Source organism: Athene cunicularia, assembly GCF_003259725.1.
Source record: "Athene cunicularia isolate RWA chromosome 15 unlocalized genomic scaffold, athCun1 chr15_part1, whole genome shotgun sequence".
Taxonomy (NCBI): domain Eukaryota; kingdom Metazoa; phylum Chordata; class Aves; order Strigiformes; family Strigidae; genus Athene; species Athene cunicularia.
Window position 1 is genome coordinate 5,517,665 of NW_020799121.1, and position 20,404 is coordinate 5,538,068.

The following is a 20,404-nucleotide window of genomic DNA, read 5'->3' on the forward strand; positions in this document are numbered from 1 at the left end:
AAAAGGAATCTTTTCTTACATTGATGAGGATGCTACTTACAGAACAAGTGCATATTACTGAAATAAGATGAAAACTCTTATCTTCCTTCTTCCTATCTTTCATTGTAATTACAGGTTCATCTAGTCAAGATTGGACTTCCATTTTTTTAAAAACAAGATGAGGTACTGAAGGGAAGCGTCTGCAGTACTACTTTTGCCTTGACTACTATACCATCAAAGTGGATGGAAGAATCATTTAAGGTTATTAATATCAAAATGACATGTCATAGATGGTGAGAAAACCAGACCATTACTTCCATAAATATCCACTATCTTATCTGCTCTTTAAAATACTTAGTAAAACTTCTTTGTTATGAAGTCTATGTAAAGCTGAAATTTAAATGAGTAAATAGCATATTCCTCTTTTCAAAGAGTTCATTCAGCTTCACAGAGGCTTTGGACAAACCCTTCCCATGTTGAAAGCTAACATAAAAAAAAGAGTAAGGAAAATGCAGGAAAGCCAGCATAGGGCAGCCTACCACCAAGAAAAGTAGCAGCAAAAGTGCAGAATTTTTTCACAGATGTTAGTGGAAAAAATAGCTCCCTATAGTTTCCCGGTGAGGCACTTCAGTAGTGAGACAACACAAGCAGCAAAAAGAAACTCGGGATCAAGTTAAAACATGAGAAGAACTTCACTTCATAGACTATCTGCAAAGTTGTAAACCATACAACCTGACGAAGGATTTGTTTTTACCACATTTAAACAAATGAAACACATTTTGAAAAACAAAGAAATCCTACAGGAACCTTATCGATACTACTTGTGGAATGTCTCACTGCTCTGGGGCTGTGGGAGAAAGTAATGATCAAATGTTCCATAGAAAAGGAAAGCGACAGTCTTCCCAACAGGTTTCCTAATGAAAGATGCTGGCACTGCAACTGTTACATAACATTTTCTTGTTGTTTTTTTAAATGCCTGAGTTTAGCACCCTAGTGGGACTGAAGTCGGAATCCACCTTAACAAAAGGTGTGCCTTTTTAAAAGTATACCAGCCCATCACCACAAAGCCTGGAAGCTGCCACACAAACTGGCTGAACAATATGCTGGCCACATTCCACAATATTACCACTCCAACTTGTGTTCAATATTGTGTTTTAATTAAACTATGCCTATTCATATTTTTTTCTCAATCTCTCTGCTGCAATATTTGGAAGAAAAAAAATCTCATCTGGAAGTTTTCTTCAAGGTACATTAGAACTAGCAGCAATATCCATGATACAGACTCTGAAGAACCTCATATTTCCTAAGATTACAGTTTTATATACAGAAAATAAAGGTTTACATATGTATGATTGAACTGCCCTCTAGCCTAATAAAATCCTCCATTTACACAAATGCATGCAGGGGCTTAATGTCCTGCTCTACACAGGCAGCCATATTTCAGCAATGCTTCCACACACAAAAACATCATTATTGGACCAAGAGAGATAGGGTAGTAGGATGAAAAACATTGACAGACAAAGTAAAACATAAAAAGTGACTTTTCTTTCCTTCATGTTCACTTAATGATTGCTTTCTGCAGGAGACAGAAGGAGGAGAGCTGTTAATTATATCAAGAATACACCTCCAGGATAGAGTGAGAGGGGGATGCCATGGCAACTGGCAAGTGCAACAGTGAACAAAATGGTCACCCTTTGGTAGGGGTGAGACCATGAAAGAGCTCGTCCTTTTGTCCCCTCTATCCCCACCTTCTCCTTCCCCCTCCTTTCTTGTCATCTTTGCAGTAATAATAAAGCATACAGGCAACTCAGAAAAAACAACTTTTTCTGTAAGCAGTCTCTGACGTCTTGATGTGCAGGAAGAAAAGATGAAAATTAGCAGCATGTGGGTGGAACAAAAAAGGGGGGGAAAACACATGAGGTAGAACTAGAGATGATTATTTTCTAATTATTTAATATTTTACTTATTTCCTCCCATCCCCAGCAAAGTGCCTTTACAGAAGGCTTTTAGCTGTTTCTTGAAGAGAACAGCTTGGTGCTTTGTTGTTTTGAGTTGGGGTTTTTTGTTTGTTTGTTTTGTTTAAAGTGAGAATTCGAGAAGAAAATGCTCTAGACATTGAAGGCAGTTCAAACAAGCCTCTCTCAAATTTTCTCCTTGAAGACAAAAGCCTAAAAGACCATGTCACCACAGTGCTGACTGCATTCCACGGCAGAAGGGAAAAAAACCACTGAGGTGCCCTCTAGCTTCACTCACAGAAGATAATTTTTCTTTTTCCAAATAAAATGTCACATTCACTGTAAGGTCCAACATAGAGACTGTAACATCACTAGACTGACACTCCAGAGTCAATCTGAGCACTTCTGAGGTTATGTGCAGTTCCAGCTGCAGACTTCCCGTACAGCAAGCCCATCACCTATGATCCCCTAAAATTCTCCAGGACTAGGTTGTGGTTTAAGATAACTCATTGCCAGCACTAGCAAGAGTTAAACACTGGTGAAAGGAGAAAATAAGACCTCAGTTACCTGTTTTGGAACTAGAGTAGCAGCTATAAAACAGTGCCTTTCCTCAACAAATACTGCTTTTATATTAAAGCAGCAGCAAAACTTTTATATAAAATCAGGGATCACGCTGGCAGCCTGCCAGGAGCCTAAAAGGCATGGCTGATTTGCATAACCTGACTGTGCCTTTGTGTTTATAATAAAATTTACTTGTTTTGATTCTAGTGGCAGCTTCTTCATGAAGCATCACGTTTAATTAGAGCTGACACTGAAAGCTGCTGAGGAGTTTTGACTGCAGGTTTAGAGAGGGAAACAAGGAGTGCCCTCTGAGTTTGGAACCAGACAGTGGGAGGTGGTGGTCATGGATGTGTTACTATGGAAGAGGCGAGTGAAGCCAAGGGTGAAAAGGAAGATTTAATCAGTCAGAATGGTGCAGGGAGAGCTTGAGGTCTCGCAGCTAGAACAGGAAAGGGTGGTTGAAATTTCTTTTCTCTCCCTCACTCTTCAGGGATGGAGTTGGTCCCAGAGCAAGGATTTTTTTGGCTAAGGCAGCAGTGAGTCTTAAATAACTCAGCAATGTTGAAATAGTCTCTTCTCATGACATTTAGATGATATACTATATTGTGAAGAGCCAATAGAAATTTCAGCTGCTACAACACTACCCATTACTAGGACTTTCTACATACAGTCCCACATTCTCAAGGGTCACAACACAGGACTAGGGACTTAGTGGCATTTTGGAACTTTGCCTTTGAATGCTATTGTATTTTTAGAGATGTTAAATCCAGCCCTGCATGCAGTGTTGATGTCTGCAATGTTTTAAGCTATTTGTTTTATATAGATTCAGTTCTCGGGATTGGCAACACACAATCGCAAAGTTTTACCTGTCTTCTTCAGGCTACCTGTCATGACAGTTTCAACACTGATGAAAGCTGTAATTTTAGTATTAAGGCATTCAATATTAAGCCCACAGTAATAAAAATACTTTTTCATATTGCAAGTCAAGAAAAAAAGACAGATGTGTTCTTAGACTGAAGTATCTCCACATGCATTAACAGAATATTCTGTGCACTACAAAACTCTATCCTAGCTTTTGTGCTGCAATAACTTTCCCATGCTGACACATTCTTAACAGTATCACAGACATCACCGTTATATATAAAATGAAGAATTTAATATGATCAATTTTAGGCAGTCAGTGAAATGGCTTATTAGAAATTCTCTAATTATCTAGAAACTCACAACTGCTTTCTGCCAGCACATCCCTTCCTTGGCCCTTAGGACCCCATGTTTAAGTATAATGCTATGTCAAGGTCAAACTAGTCTGCCTCTTAATCTTTCATTCTCCCTCAACAAGGCTTTCTTGGTATTCCATTTCCAGGGACCATTAATTTCATCTGAAAATCATAGTTGGCAAGACTAAAAATATATCTTATAACTCAGAGCAACAGCTGACTGCTTTCAGGTTTTCTGCAAATTTTTTGATAACATTCTCAGACTGAGAAAATCAAAGAAAAGAACAACCGTCCTTCAAAAGGCTGCTTGACCTTAGTGTAATTTTAGTAACTTAACTACTAATGACACAGTGACCATGCTGGATAGCAACTTCAGCCCATTTGATATATGTATATCAAAAATCTTGCTCACAATTAAGAACTTAAACAGGAAAGGACAAAAAGAGGAATGACTTTCAGCCACACCTGCTCTCCCATGCAGTGTGCTGCCTGGCCATACAAATGCCTGTGCCAGCACAGAGGAGCATGTACCATGGCACAGGTAGGACCAGCCACCAAGGAAACAGGCTTACTTCTTCTAGCACCAATTCTCACGTTAAAGTGCTGATTCAACAATGCTATGTTCTTATACTATGACTCACCATCATGTCTTCCAGAGGATGTTACTTTAAACAAAAAAAAAAATTCAGAAAAATCCAACACCATCACAACTCGTAAGTTCGAACAGAACTACTTACTTTCTTCCCTCAGTTACAAAACCCCCCATCAGATGAGATGGGCTACCACTCTCTCACCTTTTCCAGTTACAAGACTACTTGCTTCATGACTTTAAATACTAGCATAGGCAATGAAATGTCTTTGGAGTCACAACACTACTCCTGATGGGTCATTACTGGTAGTCATACCCACTTCAGAAGCTGCAATAGTCTGAACTAAATTTAAGTAGTGTCTGGAACTTCAGTCTCTTATTTTTAAAAACAGTGCAATAGGCTAAAGGGTCAATAGGCAATACTAGAAAACGTGAGTATTTGAGAAGATACTTCGTTAAATCCTCAGCATGCATTCTACAAGAGCAGATACGCAACAAGCAGCAAAACAAGATCTCTGAAGGGCTGATGATTACACTGTTGTAACAGATAAAATGGTATTTATTATCAAAGTGTTCGCTGGACAATCTTCTGTAACACTGAAAACTGATCAGACAATATTGCCCTTGTCCTCTTAACTCTGAGGATATGATAAGAAAGAAGCAGCAGCATTAATATCAGTGTTTAAGAATGTTGCATCACCACTTTTATGAACCAAAGTGTGCTGAAGCTGACAAATACATCACTACTTAAAATTATTACTGTTGTTGTTTTGGAATACTGAAAGAAATCTCCCAGCAACTAACAGTGAACACATTTTTATATCAATTACTGGAATCTCACCCATTTATGCTACTCTGTTCCCACACACCATAAAGGATTTTCCTTGTTATTAAAAATAAAAAACTGCACGTTTTAGTCTTCCCCTCCCGAATTTCACTTTCAGCTTAGATAGTGTTACAAGCTCATATTTTACTTCACCATTATGGCTTCACAGTAAATACTTATTGCAGTAACACTGAACCCAGCTTAATACAAACACAGTACAAATTGTTCAGTAAGTTCAAGTCTCCCCCCTGTATGGTAATATACATGGATTAATTTATGTCGTATCTACCAGCAGCTTTTTCAAACTCTTGTCTCTCTTTGGTTGCCTCTCGAAGGACTGTTACAGGTCTTCAGCTGCTTCTGCATTAGACATTAAAAACTCAAAGCCCCCATTATCAAGATTTGGTAAAGCAAAATTGTGTTTGCTATTGGAAAACATCAATTACTCCTGAAAGTAATAGTTAAATTCAATTAAGTTTGAGAAGATGTTTAATGGATAAGGTGATGCTTGACTGATTTTGTTTAACTGGTAAGGTTCCTCACCACACTACAGCTCTACTCCTGTAACATTTTATCCAAGCCCATACGGAGTACACACAGGTACACCTTTCTGTTAGAGGTAGTACAGCCTAAGCACAAGCACACTGTTAAGCACCTTGTAACGACATTAAGCCACACCTGAACAGCAGCCCCATGTATAAAGGGCCCCTTTCTGAAACACAACCTTCTGTCCCTGTCACGAGCAGGGTATGTCGCCACCCTATGCAAGATCTCATGACAAGATATCTACGTTAATTTCTTTGCTGATGTGTCATATTTCAATCAAGAACACCTTCAATTTCAACAGTTCTCCAGGAGCACAGGAATTTATCGTGGTAAGGTTTTGCATCACCACCTTCTTCTGCCTTCTTCAAAGCTGGGAGCCAACTTTTCTAAGCCACTTCCCCCAGTATTTAGCTGACTGTAGAAGATGCTAGAGTCTCACTGGCTCAATACATGTTAACATTCCATCAGTCCTGAGAACTACAGAGGATTTCTGAAATCAGCTGAAAGGACCACAGTATTGCCAAGCTATTAAAAAGATTAGATCTCATCAGAAAAGTATAACAACCCACTTTGTCAAATTCCGTTTACTGATTGCCATATTGTTTTCTGTTTATGCCTGAAGAGGCATATAAAAAGATTTCAATGGAGTTGTTAAATATTTAGGTTAAAAACTCTGGAAGAAAGCTGAAAAGCCATAATTCAAACAATTCCTAATTTTAGTAGCAAATGAAAACTTCTGTAAAGAAATAATATACTGCCTGGAACGTAAAATACAACAGCCAGCAGAGAAAGGCATATATCAAGGTGGATTTTATGTCCTCTTTTTTTTTTTTTTTTGACTGTCAATTTCTTGGGATAAGTGACTGAAGAACTACAGGCCCTCTAAACCTACTCAAACTATCCAAAACAAAGCACTTCTCTGGGCTGCGGCAGCTCTATACATGACATCATTTGTTTACAGAAGGTAAATACTTGCCAATTTTAAATAAAACAGGATTCAGTCTGTTGAAAACAGACAGATGTCTACAAGAGTGGCTATTCCTGTGTCTCCACGCTAATTCATAGTATTACACTAGTAGTAGGGCAGCTTCACACAGCTTACAAGATCCTGCTAGAAACAGATGAAAATGAGACTGCAGTATGTAATAATCTCATTAGCTAGGAATGCCTCCTAAAAGCCAATGTTTACAAGCTTCAAAGTACATCACATTAAGAGGTATGTTTTATTTCAAGTGATTTAACAGGAAATCTCCTAACTTCTAGTGCCGTTAATACTGGCTCACCTATTGTATCTTCTTTCACGTTTGCGTGCAGGTTTTTCACCATTCTGATGTTTTGCCACGTGCCTGAGTAACTCTGGACTTTGCTGGAAGAGTTGGCATAATAATCACATACCCAGAATCTTCAACAAAGCCCAGCAAGGAACTTGGCTGATATATGTGAGTATGTTGAGTATTTTTTAAAAAGGTGAATACATCCAAAAAGCAAGCAGTAACATTACTTTTTAAAGAAGCTTACTAGCAAATTCTTTTTATTTTGAAGTCATAAACCAGTGTGATGACGTCTATTTCCCTCCCTCTAAGATAAACAAGGAAATTCTTAATTTTGGCTCAGCCTGTTTCTTTTTTAATAAAAATTAAAATCTTAAATACCAGACTATGAGCAAAGAAACACTTCCACTAGAATACGTCTCTTGACATTTCTGTTCATTTCTACAGTTCAATGAAAAAATGTTACTGACTTCCTGAGGAACATAAATTAGAGAAAGTTACTTCCCTAAAAATGTAATAACGAAAAACTATTTTACATCCTTTTCTGTCACTCTGCTAGGAGATGCACTGTACAAACACACATTTTAACTAAATGCACTCTTAGATAATTTTTATCTCAGCATTAACAACTGGAAACCTTTATGAATACTCAAGACTCAAACTTTCTACACAGCACAGGGAAAAAACACAGGTTGGCACACCTCCTGACAACTAAAACTAATACCATTTCAGGAAGAAATTTAGTGTGAAGGCAATCTTGTCTAGAACAAATACTGTGTAACAGTGCCATGACGAACTGAACTTCCTCTACCCTCCTGGGCAAGACATTATCACCAGTAAAACAACATTCATCAAAATGAGATGAGGAGAACAAGAACCCACAGATTCAACAGAATAGTGCATGAAAACACAAGGTTCAGGCTCCACTGGAAAGAACATATCTTAAATGGAAACAAAATGAAAAAATAGTATCTGGAACCTTTCACAAAAGACACAAATCTCTGCTTTTCCTGAACTTGCGGAGTAGACTGCACTAAACCTTGTTACGGGAGCTGACCCACAGCCTCAATTTTCTTCAGCTCAACTACGCAGAAAAACCTAAAAAAAAGATCTCTTACCTCTATATATAATACAGAAGGTTCACCTTGTAAGTTCTTCTACCTATTATCCAGCATCTCCAACACAGCTGTGCTTTAGTTCTGAGAGGCATTTGTCACGCACATTAACACGCTGAAGTGAGGACCAGGCAATGTGCACTGAGGTTAGGTTTAAAAAATCTGAAGAACAGAGGCAGTGTCCTGGTGATATATGCCAGGTTCACTTCAGAAGCTAAAAATAATTATCTAGAGGTTTAAGAAATGCCTTTAATTTGAAGAACAGGTGAAATAGGTATTCAAATCCTTTTCACATTAAGACAATATATAACTTGTTAACATCAGAGATGTACCTCCTCAAAAGCTCATACTTTCGCAAAGCAGAGATGGGTGTGTTTTACAGAAGAAAAGCCTCAAACAAATTTGGAGTATGATGAGAAATTCTGACTTTTACTGTCCTTCAGTTTTTATGAAAATTAGTGCCCAGGGAAAGAATCAAGTGATGAAGCTGGCAATTCTCCCCCTCCCTGCAACCATAATACTTTTTTCCTGGTAAGTGACAATTTGAAATGCAGTGTGTGGATATCTCTAGTCTGGTCACAGCATGTAGTTCCTGTACACTTCTACTGGGTTAGACACATGACAGGAAGATGAAGTTACAGGAGATGATGGGAAGATGAAATAATAGGAGAAGAGATACTTGAAGGACAGAAGAGACAAACTGCAGAAAACCAGAATATATTTCTGCAGCTTATAAAACAAGTTTGTTCAACACATTTCTGAAAGAGCTCGACTTTAAATTAGTACTGAACATGATTCAACATATAGTTATCTACCTTCCTCGTACAGAAAATCCTAGAGATACCTCCTGTTTTACAAACTTAGGCATGGATACAGACCACCACTTGTGACAAACTCAAAGGCAACAGAAGGCTTAGAAGTTGCACAACAGATTTTTTTCTGCATACTTTTGAACAAAACCTATTTTAATTACTTTTTGAGAGCTAGCAATCGATAACACAGACTATGTTTTCAAATCACAAAACACGCACCAAGCCCTGAGCAGTATTAAAACACAGACTATTAACTAGGAACACAGATTTTTTCCTTCAAAAATGTATTTTATCTTCTAGTCAAAATCTGCTGAATAACTGCTTCATTGTGTGCTGGTGGCAAAAATTACAGGAAGTACAAACCTAGAAATTAGTTTGGAGTTTTCAACGATGGTTTGCTGGCAAAATGAATGACCACTAAACATGTCATTCATCCATTTTACTTCTTGGCTTTGCTTTCACATTAAGGACTGAAAAATAACAATCCTTTTAAAGCTCTATAATTGTTCGCTGGATAAACCCAGAAACTACAAGCTAAAAACCAAACTGGAAAATGTAAGAGTTAAAACCAGATTCTCAACTATGCAAGTTGAGAGAAAAGATATTTGGTACCCCTGGAGCAGAGTGCAATGTTAGCAAGGGAAGAGCTGATGAGGTTGTTAGCCCTTAGGGATCAGAGAGAAGTAATTACCATCCATGAAATCCTGAGGAATGATGTGGACCATTAAGAAAACTGTAGCATGCCATAAATATTTAAATTTGAAGATTGACTAGAGTTTCCCTGAAAGCTTCTGGGCATGCAAACTGTCCTTCAAGCCTGACACAAACAGTAGCAATGACCCTAACAAAAGGGATGAGCTCCCTACAATACTGTGACCCAACTTATCTGAGATGACAACAATACAAAGAAAGTAGATATTTCCAACTGCTGCAAATACTCAGCAATAGACTTCACTGTATCAGCCTAAGTAATAAAAGCTTGCTACAAGGAGCCAGGGACTTCAGCAAGCTTACCTGTTTCTGTGCTGATGCTCCCATATGCACCTGGCAAAACTTGACTGCCTGTTCAAGTGCTGCTTCTTCGTCCACCTGAACAGAGAATCACAACTAATTAAGTCATAATTACTTAGCTCATCCATAAGTGTAATTAAATTCAGATGGGATGTAGAGTACAGGAGTAAGGGGGAGAAGCAGCACTTCTACAGCAGAACAGTGATCTTCAGTTATTCAGGAGTATATATTCAAAGATACACAACTCTCAACTCAAACTAACATTTAGCATGAACAAACCCCACATAATTGGTATTATAGTTCTTAACTGATTTCAGAAATACAGTTCAATGGAGGGTCCTACTTCCCCCCCCCCTCCCCTCCCCTCCAGTAGTGGTCTTGTCAAGAGAGTGGTCCTTCAGGAGATTATTTATCTCCCCAATTTTTGAACAGATAAAAGGCCAATTTTATACTGCTTAGTTTGGCAGTTATTGTTACTCTATAATCATGTCTGAGGTCACAGAGAAAGTACAATTAATGATAAAATATTTTACCTGTTTAATCAGCATGTACGTTTCAGACATGATCTTCTCGATTTTACCCAGGTCATAGGCCATAACCTTCTGACCTTGCTGCCATACTCGATAAGCATCAAGCAGAAGAGTTTTCCCAGACTCCACATCCTCAAGTAATTTCCTCTTCCGGCTTGATCTCTGGACAGGTTCTTCTGTAGGTAGTGCTTGAACTACTCCTTTAGCTGCCTGCTGCTGATGTTTTGAGCTGATACTTAGCTCTTCCAAAGAAAGTTCTGGAGTCCGGCTCTCTGGAGCTCTCTCCTTTGAGTTCTTGCCAGACTGAAGACGGTCTGGCTCACTGCGTTTACATGAAGAATCCATTTTTTCAGGGTCATTGGAATATCCATCAAGATCCATAGGCTCAACTGAACCAGGCCCAGGGAGCTCTTTAATTTCCTTGTCATTCTTGTCCTCTTGTTCCAATATATCCATAGCATTTGGAATTTGTCCCTGGGTCACTTCCTTTACTCCATTTTCAGTACTGTGTACTACTCCATCTGATAAAACTGGCTTTTTGGGAAGGACATCTTTCCCCTCTTCAGCACTAGTTTTATTAGAGACGTCTGTTGTCATCCTCCCTGAAGCAAGGTTAGAAGACTTGGAACTCTGATCTTCTGAAACCTTAGTAAAAGAAGTCATTCTTCTCTATTATTGAAATCAGAAAGCATTTGAGCACAGCTATGACCACCATGAATACTGACTATGAGTACCCCTACATTACTGCCTCTGCTGAAGAAAATACATTTATTCTTTATTCGTTCTGGTTTGTTCCTGAATATTAATTAATCCAAGCCACAAGTCTTACCTTTAAAGTATTTTAATCAGTGAAAACACCACAGAAAAATCAACAGCACAGGCTGAACCAAAGCTGCAATAGTTTTTTTTCTCCCACTACTTCAGTTTATACTGTGAGATCCAACTAAATGAAATCCAAGGTTTTAATAGCACAATATATTCTTTTAATGTATTGAAGTCAAAACTGAACCTGTTTCTTCTGGCAGCTGCAGAACTGCCTCAAATTTATGACTCTTCCCTTTGATTGCTCTTACATAACTTTCTTCTTGTTAGTAAATCAAGAGGTATGCTAAACTCTGCTACAGTATTTTAATTTTTGTACCTTTACTTTGGTGACGGTCCAAAGGTAGAAACCCTCAGTATGTCACCTATTCTTTCAAAGATTGCTAATGATACAACTCTTCCATCCAGATTTATGAACAAACTTTCATACACAGAGTTTCACTGTTCTTAAGGATGTTTTAATTTCATTTGTTGAACTATTAACAAATAACTGTTAACTTGGAAAACCCTTAGGAACAAGCTCTTCCTTGAATGTGTTTACCAAATAAGCTTCTGATTTCCAGTCATCTTATCCTGGAAACTGATTAGTCTCTATGTGAGCTTTTAAAATGAAATCTAAACTACAATTAAACATAATAACAGGTGTAACAGGTGTGGTTCTATCACGGACTAGCAGTTAAAAATGTCTAGGCATGCAATATCTAGTTGTCTGGTTTTGTTTTGCAAGAAGAATCTTAGCTAATTTTAAAAGGAAATTTCCAGCAGACCCCACCTAAAATGCAGCTGTTCTTATACTCCATGTAACTACCCTAATTTGAAATTTAAGGGACAGTCAAACCAAACTTACTGCAATCCATTCTCAACAATTGTATTTGTTACCGGATCTCAAAAATGAAAAACAATACTACAAGAAAGTTTTCTGTGTAGTTGCATGTAAACAAAAGGTATTAGAAATAAGTGATGATAATGTAGCTCTTCAGCCACAGGAGGAGGAATAAAATGAGGAATGAGTAAACTGAACCTAGAAAAATCTAATTACTAAATCAATGGCCATTAAACACACTGCTCCCTTACCTGTGTCAGATCGTTGAGAGTGTCCTCCAACACTTTTACTGTAAGCACAAAGGCTTGCTGGGCCAGAACTTGGCGATCTGCATCACGCAAGTACTTCCTGTGTCACAATAAGATAACAGAAATTAAGCTAACTGCCAAAACCTCGTAAGGCTTTAAAAGCAAGAACCAGGACGTTAAAAAAAATCCCAACAAAACACCTCCCACCATAGCAGTTTTAAAATAAGTTAGAAGAAAGCAAACAAAACATACACAGTTGCATATTGAAATATAACGCTTTACCTATGTTTCCCTCCAATTCTCCCCTCTCCACAATCATCAAAGACGACATGAATGAAACAAAAAAGATAGCACTATCTACAGAGGGGAGAAACTAAAAAAAAAAACCAACAAACCCAAACCAACCTAATCCCAGAGCAAACCAAGACAACCAGCATTAGTTTTTGTATATCTAGTTTTCTGTGCCCCTCAAATACCAGCTTTTTGTTCAAAACTTTTCTTGAAAAAGAGTATTAGTCACACAAAGCTGTCTTGAACTGTCAGGTGATTATCACATTCTGGATAAACCATGCATGTGTGATTATGGACACTGGCAAATCATTTCTCTTTGGTCATATCAGTTGCCTTTGAATCTAGGTTTTTTAAGAGCTAAAACACTGGTGTGCCAATACCTTCTTCCAATTTAGTATTATAAAACCCCCCAATTGTATGTGTAAAGCTTAATCACTCTACAGCTTCATGTAATTTACTAGAGCACTGTAACTTGTGTGTTCTGAGACAACGCTTTATTCCACTTTCAAGGAAAACATCTCCAGCCATCAATCCCACCTAATTGAGTTTGATGGAAAACTGAATTTCTCTTTCAGAATTGACTGGTTTTAATGAGGGGGCTAAAAAGTAAATAATTTTGAAGGGTACCATTTCAGTCAAAAAGCCAACATTCTTCACAGATGTATTTTCTCTCTAAAGTATTACATTAGTAATTTTATGGTTTGCTTTTCAGACAGAAGATACAAAAACCTGACTCCTCATTATTTCAGTAATAACCAAAGTTCAGCTAAAACCACCTTATTTTTAAAAACAGGGTTGTTACAGGCATGTACCAGACACACCCAGAATATTTGCATTTGTAAGTTCCTGTAATGATTGCAGTTCACCATGGCTGGCACTGGCTGATCCAACATGTCGAATTACTTGTTTGTTAAAGTCAGTCTAGACTTATAAATAACATAGTATTTTTAGTACAACTGTGGGTTTGCTTAGGACAGAATTTAAACCTTCTATGGTCCAGTACTTGTGATACGCTAAAAGTCAAAGTATTTTTGGCTTCAAGCTTGCTGAACGTGTGGTGACATATTCCCAGACATACTATAGTCTATGCAAATTCACATGCACTCACGCTCAGAAACAGATGAAGAAACCTTCAATGCTTCCAACTTATTGCCATTAAGCATTCAGTTCAATTTCTTAAGAATTTACCAGAGATTAATGTCAACATTTCCTACTCGGCAAGCTACTAGAATTTTACCTCAATTGCTTCACTGTTTTCCTTAGATGTTTATTTTCGTCTTCCCATTGATATTAATCTGTATATAGCTCACATTAAATGGCTTTTTTTTTCTTAAATAAGGTTAATGCAATTAAAATTAGATCACCCCTAAATAGGATAAGCTTTTAAAATAGCATCAGCTGCCAATAGGCACATAACCATTGTTCAGTCTGTCAAGGATTACAGGAAGGCAGGATGCCTGAGCTGTGACCTCCCTCACTGGACACAACTCTTATGTAAGAGGCCAGCAGAGGCGTGCAGAAGTCACGATGCTCTGTTCCACCAGTGAATCCCTCCACATGATAGAAAACCTCTGCAAGTCTGTTAAGGCAGCTGTATGGCTGCTCTCAATTTCCAGAGAAATGCAGATAAATTCTAGACTCTATTATGGAAATCCTGTAATTGTAATCCTGAGAAAAATGAACCATAATTCCACTCTATTCCCAAGAAAATCTGTCCAAAGACTTTTTCCCTAAACTAAGAATCTCTTTAAATAAAATAGTTAGACAGTGAACAAAATATATTTAAATCTTTACAAAGTAATGGATTAAAATAAATATATCGTACTTTCCCTGATCTGGAGTCCTCTGTAGCATTGATGAGACTTTCAGCAAGGTGTTGTAATCCTTTAGTTGTGACAGCACATTTAGCAGTAAGACAATAGAGCGGTTCATATGAGATGCAAAACTGCCCGGGCGGTCGATCTCATCCACCGGGATGCGCCAGATTCCCTGCAGAAAAAGGAAAAGAGGAAACCTCTTAAAGAGGGATCCAACCAAAAAGGACAGAAATCTTAAAATATGGGTCAGATTCTGCTGCATACTGAATTTCACTGAGGGTCAGGGAAATAATGGACAGACAAATGCTGCGGTCCTTCAGACAGGGAGATCTGGACTGACTTTAAAGACAATTGGTTCCTGACAGTAGCAAAAGAGTGAGGCTTGCAGAAGCCACAGCAGCACACTTTCTAAATATGCTTCTGAACTATTCCCAGAAAAAAGCAAAGTCTAAATTATATTGTGCATTTTTCTTAAATGTCTGTGAACACGCCTTCCTAAGCCAAAGCTCAACTACTATAAAAAACAGGGAGTAACTTAAAATAAGTTTTCCTGGCCTGAAAGCTGCTACTCTTGTGCAGCCACAGAAAGTTTATATCTTCAAGTAATCTGTTACTAAATGTCTTAGTAGCTTGGTTACTGCCTTGATATCATCAGTGTTCACTGTAGCACTAACCAGACTGATAGAAAGAATCCGACTCCTCAGCAGTATCCATTTTCCAGTGGCTAATTCAAAACTTGAGCATACATTCTGAGCCTTCTAATTAAATTTCTGGGACAAGGGAATCTTTGGGGAGCAAGGCTGAAGACTGATAGAAAATATAATTTAATTATGGTTAGTCAGCTCAGATTTTGCAACGTCTACCAAACATAAACAGATTTTTTTCCAGGTGTTTAGTATGGATGCTGTCAATGCACTAGTCACTATATTTGAAAAAACGCAATGCAAATACAACTATGCTTTTATGTTAGTATGTAACTTATATTACCACCATTAACAAAAACTGCTGTTACAGTGGAACAAACCCTTCCCTCACGCTTTATTTCGTTTTGAAACTTTTCCTTGTAGCAGCTTTTTAAGATTAAAATCTTCTGGTCACGTATACCATTTTATGTCAATGCAGGAAACAACAGTCGCGTTGATAGGAGTACCTGACTGAAAAAGAATTTTGCTTTCCAAACCTGTTCAGAGAGCAGGATATACAAACATCTACTCTTTTATCCTTTCAAGGTCTTGCTTTGATATTTTTAGCTTTACTTCCAGTGCGAGCAAAATTCTTCAGAACTTAATGTTAAGGTGGAAGGAAAGAAAATTATGACTGCAATCACAAATGACATTTGCACACAGAAGCAGCAGATACATAACCGACCTATCTACAACGGACCCTGCTCCTTCATGTCTCCAGAGGATCGACAGTTCTACTCCGTAAGATGTATAGGAACTTGGGGAAAAACAACACACAAATATCAGTGGTTTTAAATAGGAAACTGACTTCAACTACATATAATGCACAGACTGCTCTGCCAAATTTTCTTACTCTTGCTTTTCCTCATGCTCTCTACTCTTACTCCCTAGTGATTACAGAGAAAGTCATATTTCTTCTTTGCTCCCTGAAGCTTTCTTTCAAACTTTTTATAGCTTCCCTTTTCCAGAAAGCACCCAAAACTGTGCTATGACAGACCCCCGAGGCACAACCGTCGCTTCCTCCCATCCTCAACTACCAACATCCACAAGTACAGTGGCAAAGATCTTTATCTGCTCATGCAGCTCAGAAGCTCTCAAGCACATACAGATCTTGTAGGTAACAGCTCCTTAGAACAGCACATACTTTATTTAAATCGAGAAGATTTTTCTTCCCCCCAAACTATACAATGACTTTCCTTTCGGGCTACAGATGAAACACACACATTCTGGAGCTGATATTTTTTGCTTCTCTGCACATACGTAAACTGGGTTTCTGCCAAATCCCAAAACAACTGAATGCCTCATAATGGCACCACATTGCAACAACCTACTTAGCCAATTTATGGTCAACTGAGATGCATACTGTAGGAATGGAAGACAGCCAATGTGTAGGTTCCTGGTCTTTTTCAGCATTATCTCATCCTTCATTTGAATCAAGCAGATCACTTGGAATGAGCTTTTAGATACTGTATCTGGAATCGGTTGAAAATAATTCTGCAGCTCCTTCTCACATGTCCTGTCTATACATTTTAATACTACCTTGGAAATTACAATAATGCAGTAAAATCATTTGCAACGACAGAATATGCTAATTGTAGCCAGAAAGCCCTGAAGGTGACAAAGTCCATCTGACAGAAACAAAGTTGCATATTTTGGGGAACGCTCCTCTTCTTTCTACAACAGGGTACATTGGAAAAGCTTAAATTAAACTCACATTAGGGGTGTTTTAAGTTTCCTTTATCATTGCAATTACAAAAGAAGGTCTGATGTTAAAAGGACAGTCACTAACTTTTCATGTGCTGACTTGTAGTTTTACAAATGCAAAGCAGCCATAAATAACATCACTGTCCGATGTTACACACCTGCCTGTTACACATGCAGCCTCAAGCCAAAAGCAGAAAGAAACCTGCCATCGGGAGTCAGAACAATCTTCATTCCACCCACTGTGATTTTATTAAGCAATATGCAAAAAACACTGATGTTAAACTGAGTTTATCAGAATTTATTTCATAAGTGATGTTGAATTCTTTTTAAGATTGTTTCTTTAATCTTTGACTCAAATTATAATCTTATTCAAACCTCTCCCAAAGAGAAATTTTAACTAAGCCCATCGGGCATAAATTTTTCCTTCCTAAGTATCAACAATCTTCAGGAAGAATGTTTCTGAATTCAGAACATATACTGCAACTTTTTTTTGAAAAAGAAATCCTAGCATTCAGCTTTTTAAACAAAACTTTTAAAAGACACAAATGCAAAGCTTGTAATAAAATAACTGGAGAGAAGACTGGAAAAAGTTATTCAGTTTGACTCTAAGTTTTTATATCATCATTTGAAAATTCAGATTTGTTAACAAAGTACCTCTCTTGAAAGCACACACACAGAGGAGTGCAGATCCTCCTGACAAACATTTGCAGGTCTCTGAAAGGTTCTGATACGATTATCACTACTCAGGCCACTTGATAAACGTCTCCAGCTCTGGCCACCAGAAGGACTTTACATCCAACGCACTGCTCCTGTTTGCTGGCCATGGTTCCTGCAGCTGAAAGGTTCTCCTCCCTTCAGCAACAGCCAGCAAAGCTGTTTACACGGAACTAGAGGAAGGAGTGAGACGCTTCCAACAACTCCAAAATGCCTCTCAAGATCCAAAACATCAAGCTGCTCTCCATGCCTTCCTGGCTAAACAAACACTCTGTAAGAGCAGGGGGTGGGGGAAGCAAGCCTGATATGCACTGCTGGAAAAAAATAAATCCAGGACTACATGAAAATTCTGCAGATAACTTAATACTGAATTTTACATTAAACATTAAACTGAATAATGAAGTCAGTATACCATATTCCTGGTAACACTTTTACAATTTTTTTCAGCTTAAAACTTTCTGCACAACCTCCCCCTGAAGAAGAACTGAAGACTCGAGGAGGAGGGTGGAGAGGACCACGCTGCAGAGGGGTCTGTGAGCGCGAGCAACAGCAATAGTGGATACTTTCTAGTTCAGTCACTGAAAATAGAAAGGAAGGAAGTGCTTATTATTCCTCCACGCTGCTTACTCCAGAACTTTATGGGAGGGGATTCCCTGGGGTTTAGGAATGCCTCTTGAGGAGAAAAGGCTGACAGTTCTCAACAAAACCCAAACTTCTCTGGGGATGGCTGCTGCTGACACTGCAAAGCTTCAGAGTAAGCCATTTTCTAAGCAGAGATCAAACTTTACTCTCTAAATGTTCCACGGTTTCTCTTCTTAACAAAATGGAGAAATGGTAGTCATACTTCAGATGATCTAATTCACGTATAACAAGCAAACACATAAATAAACCCACTGCTACTAATAAAGACCTCCAACTACTTATAACTCCATTCCCTCTTTTTTTTCTTTCCTTTTTTTTCCAAGGGGTCCCAGAAGTGCAAGTTGCACCACATACAACAAACAATTCCACTGCTGCCTTCAAGTGACTAAAGCAAAACCAAACATTTCATTTGTTAGTCTCAGTAATGTCCCACTAAGAAAAGCCTTTAGTAAAAACTCTGATTTAACCATTGTCAGAAAATATGACAAAACTAAGAAGCCAACTAACAGAGCGGTGCAGGGAAGCCACCGATTAGTAATGCAACAACCTACACAGTATTTTAAAATCAGAAGTTGGAACTAAACATAATTGCATAATCCTTGGAAAGGTCACACTTTCCTACACTTTTTTTTTTAAAAAAATCTCTGTTTTACTACAGGGTTAAGCACAACATACTGAAGTGCTGCTAGCTTGACTCCTGTCCCCTCTTCACAGTTACTTAGGTCAACATAATGTCTTGTACTGGGAGCCTGAAAAGGAATATGTTTCAAACTGAACAGTTTCCAGACACAGAATTTGAAACCTCACTCTTTTCAGCTAAGAAAATATAGCACAAATCCCTGATATATCCCCGCTCCTCTCCGCAAGCATCGCTCTATCTCAAGTTCAAGTCAGTAAGCATGTTTGCTTGACTCATGACTTCCTGCTAGTTCTGTGTAACCATTAAAACCACTGCCCCCTCCCCCATTTCGCAAATTACTAAACCACCTTTTCTCATCCAATCTTGACATGCTCCCGTATCTCTTATTATTTTACTCTGTCACCGGATTTTGACTTTTCTACTTTTCTCCAGACAATTCTATTATTTTTCTTCCTCAGTTCTTCATTTCATCCACTCTGCTATTCACTATGTATGTAGCAGAACAATTCTACCTCTGTGAATGCAAGTGGGTACAAAAGTATTAAGAAATAAAACCAGCTGTATTCAGAATATTAAAATTATTAGCTGCAGGGACTTGTGTCATCAAGGAAAAAAAGCAGCCCCTAATTTTTGTAATAGCTAAATTCAGAAAAAAATTATGAACTTTTTCAGAGTATTTAAGCAGCATTCCTCTTGTCTACCATGTCTACTGGTAACCTTCTTCACATAGTACAGTAACAGAATATGAAAAATAGTATGATAATAAATGAATGACATTTTATCGAGCCTGGAAAATGAAACAGAAATAAGGCAAAACTGCAGCAACTTCCTTTCAGTAAGTCAGAACCAAGGAGGATTACAATTCCTGGTCTACAAGGTAAATATCGTCTTTTTTTTTTTTTTCCTTTTTTTTTTTTTAATACACACACACTTGCAAGTGAATAAGCAGCATGTATGCTTTCTGGAAGAACTGTGGAATTTTGTAGAATTATTTTAGCAAGAGAGCAGCATGAAAAATATTGATATGCTCCACATACTCCAATTATCATAGGCTGATAAAGAAACATAATGGACAATTTTCATTTCTTATTTCTCTTTTCAAAATACAACATATTTTCAGAGTCTTAAATTTCAGATTTTTCAAATTTCTAGAACAATAATTTTACAGTTGACATTAAATTGGATTTAACCCTATGAAAAGAACACCCAAGCCATACCCACTTGGAGAGTCTGTTATGTGTGAGCATGAGTCAGGGACATATATACACACACCCCACTCAGGGAAAGGGAGTAATTTCCTTGCTGCCTAAGCAATTATATAAAACCAGAAATCCCTTGTTAAGATGATGAGTTACGAGTTCAGGTGGAATTAGTGAAACAGAAACTGAGGTCTACAGATAGCCTTTTCAAAACACTGGGTTTGGCTGTTTGCCAGGCAGAATCTGGAGGGTTTTGTTCACTCAGGAGGCTTGAGGAGTTTTTACTCAGATGGTTCCCATGTACCATGTGATTTTACAACGATGTCAACAGAAAGTCACACTGCCTCTTTTTAAAGGGAAACAGCTAACTAGACTATAAAAAAAAAAAAAAAAAAAAAAAAAAAAAAAA

General features: G+C 37.9%; 1 protein-coding gene across 5 annotated transcripts in view; it reads right to left on the bottom strand.

Annotated features, from left to right (window-relative positions):
* The window catches only part of CABIN1 (calcineurin binding protein 1), a 117,299-nt gene that overhangs the window by 19,087 nt on the left and 77,808 nt on the right, over nt 1-20,404 (bottom strand). For all 5 annotated transcript variants that reach the window (XM_026859583.1, XM_026859579.1, XM_026859580.1 and 2 more), the window contains exons 30-33: nt 14,422-14,585; nt 12,309-12,405; nt 10,416-11,057; nt 9,886-9,960 (exon numbers count right to left, since the gene is read on the bottom strand). In XM_026859583.1, the coding sequence (XP_026715384.1) occupies nt 9,886-9,960; nt 10,416-11,057; nt 12,309-12,405; nt 14,422-14,585 (978 nt within the window). The remainder of the gene's footprint in view (nt 1-9,885; nt 9,961-10,415; nt 11,058-12,308; nt 12,406-14,421; nt 14,586-20,404) is intronic.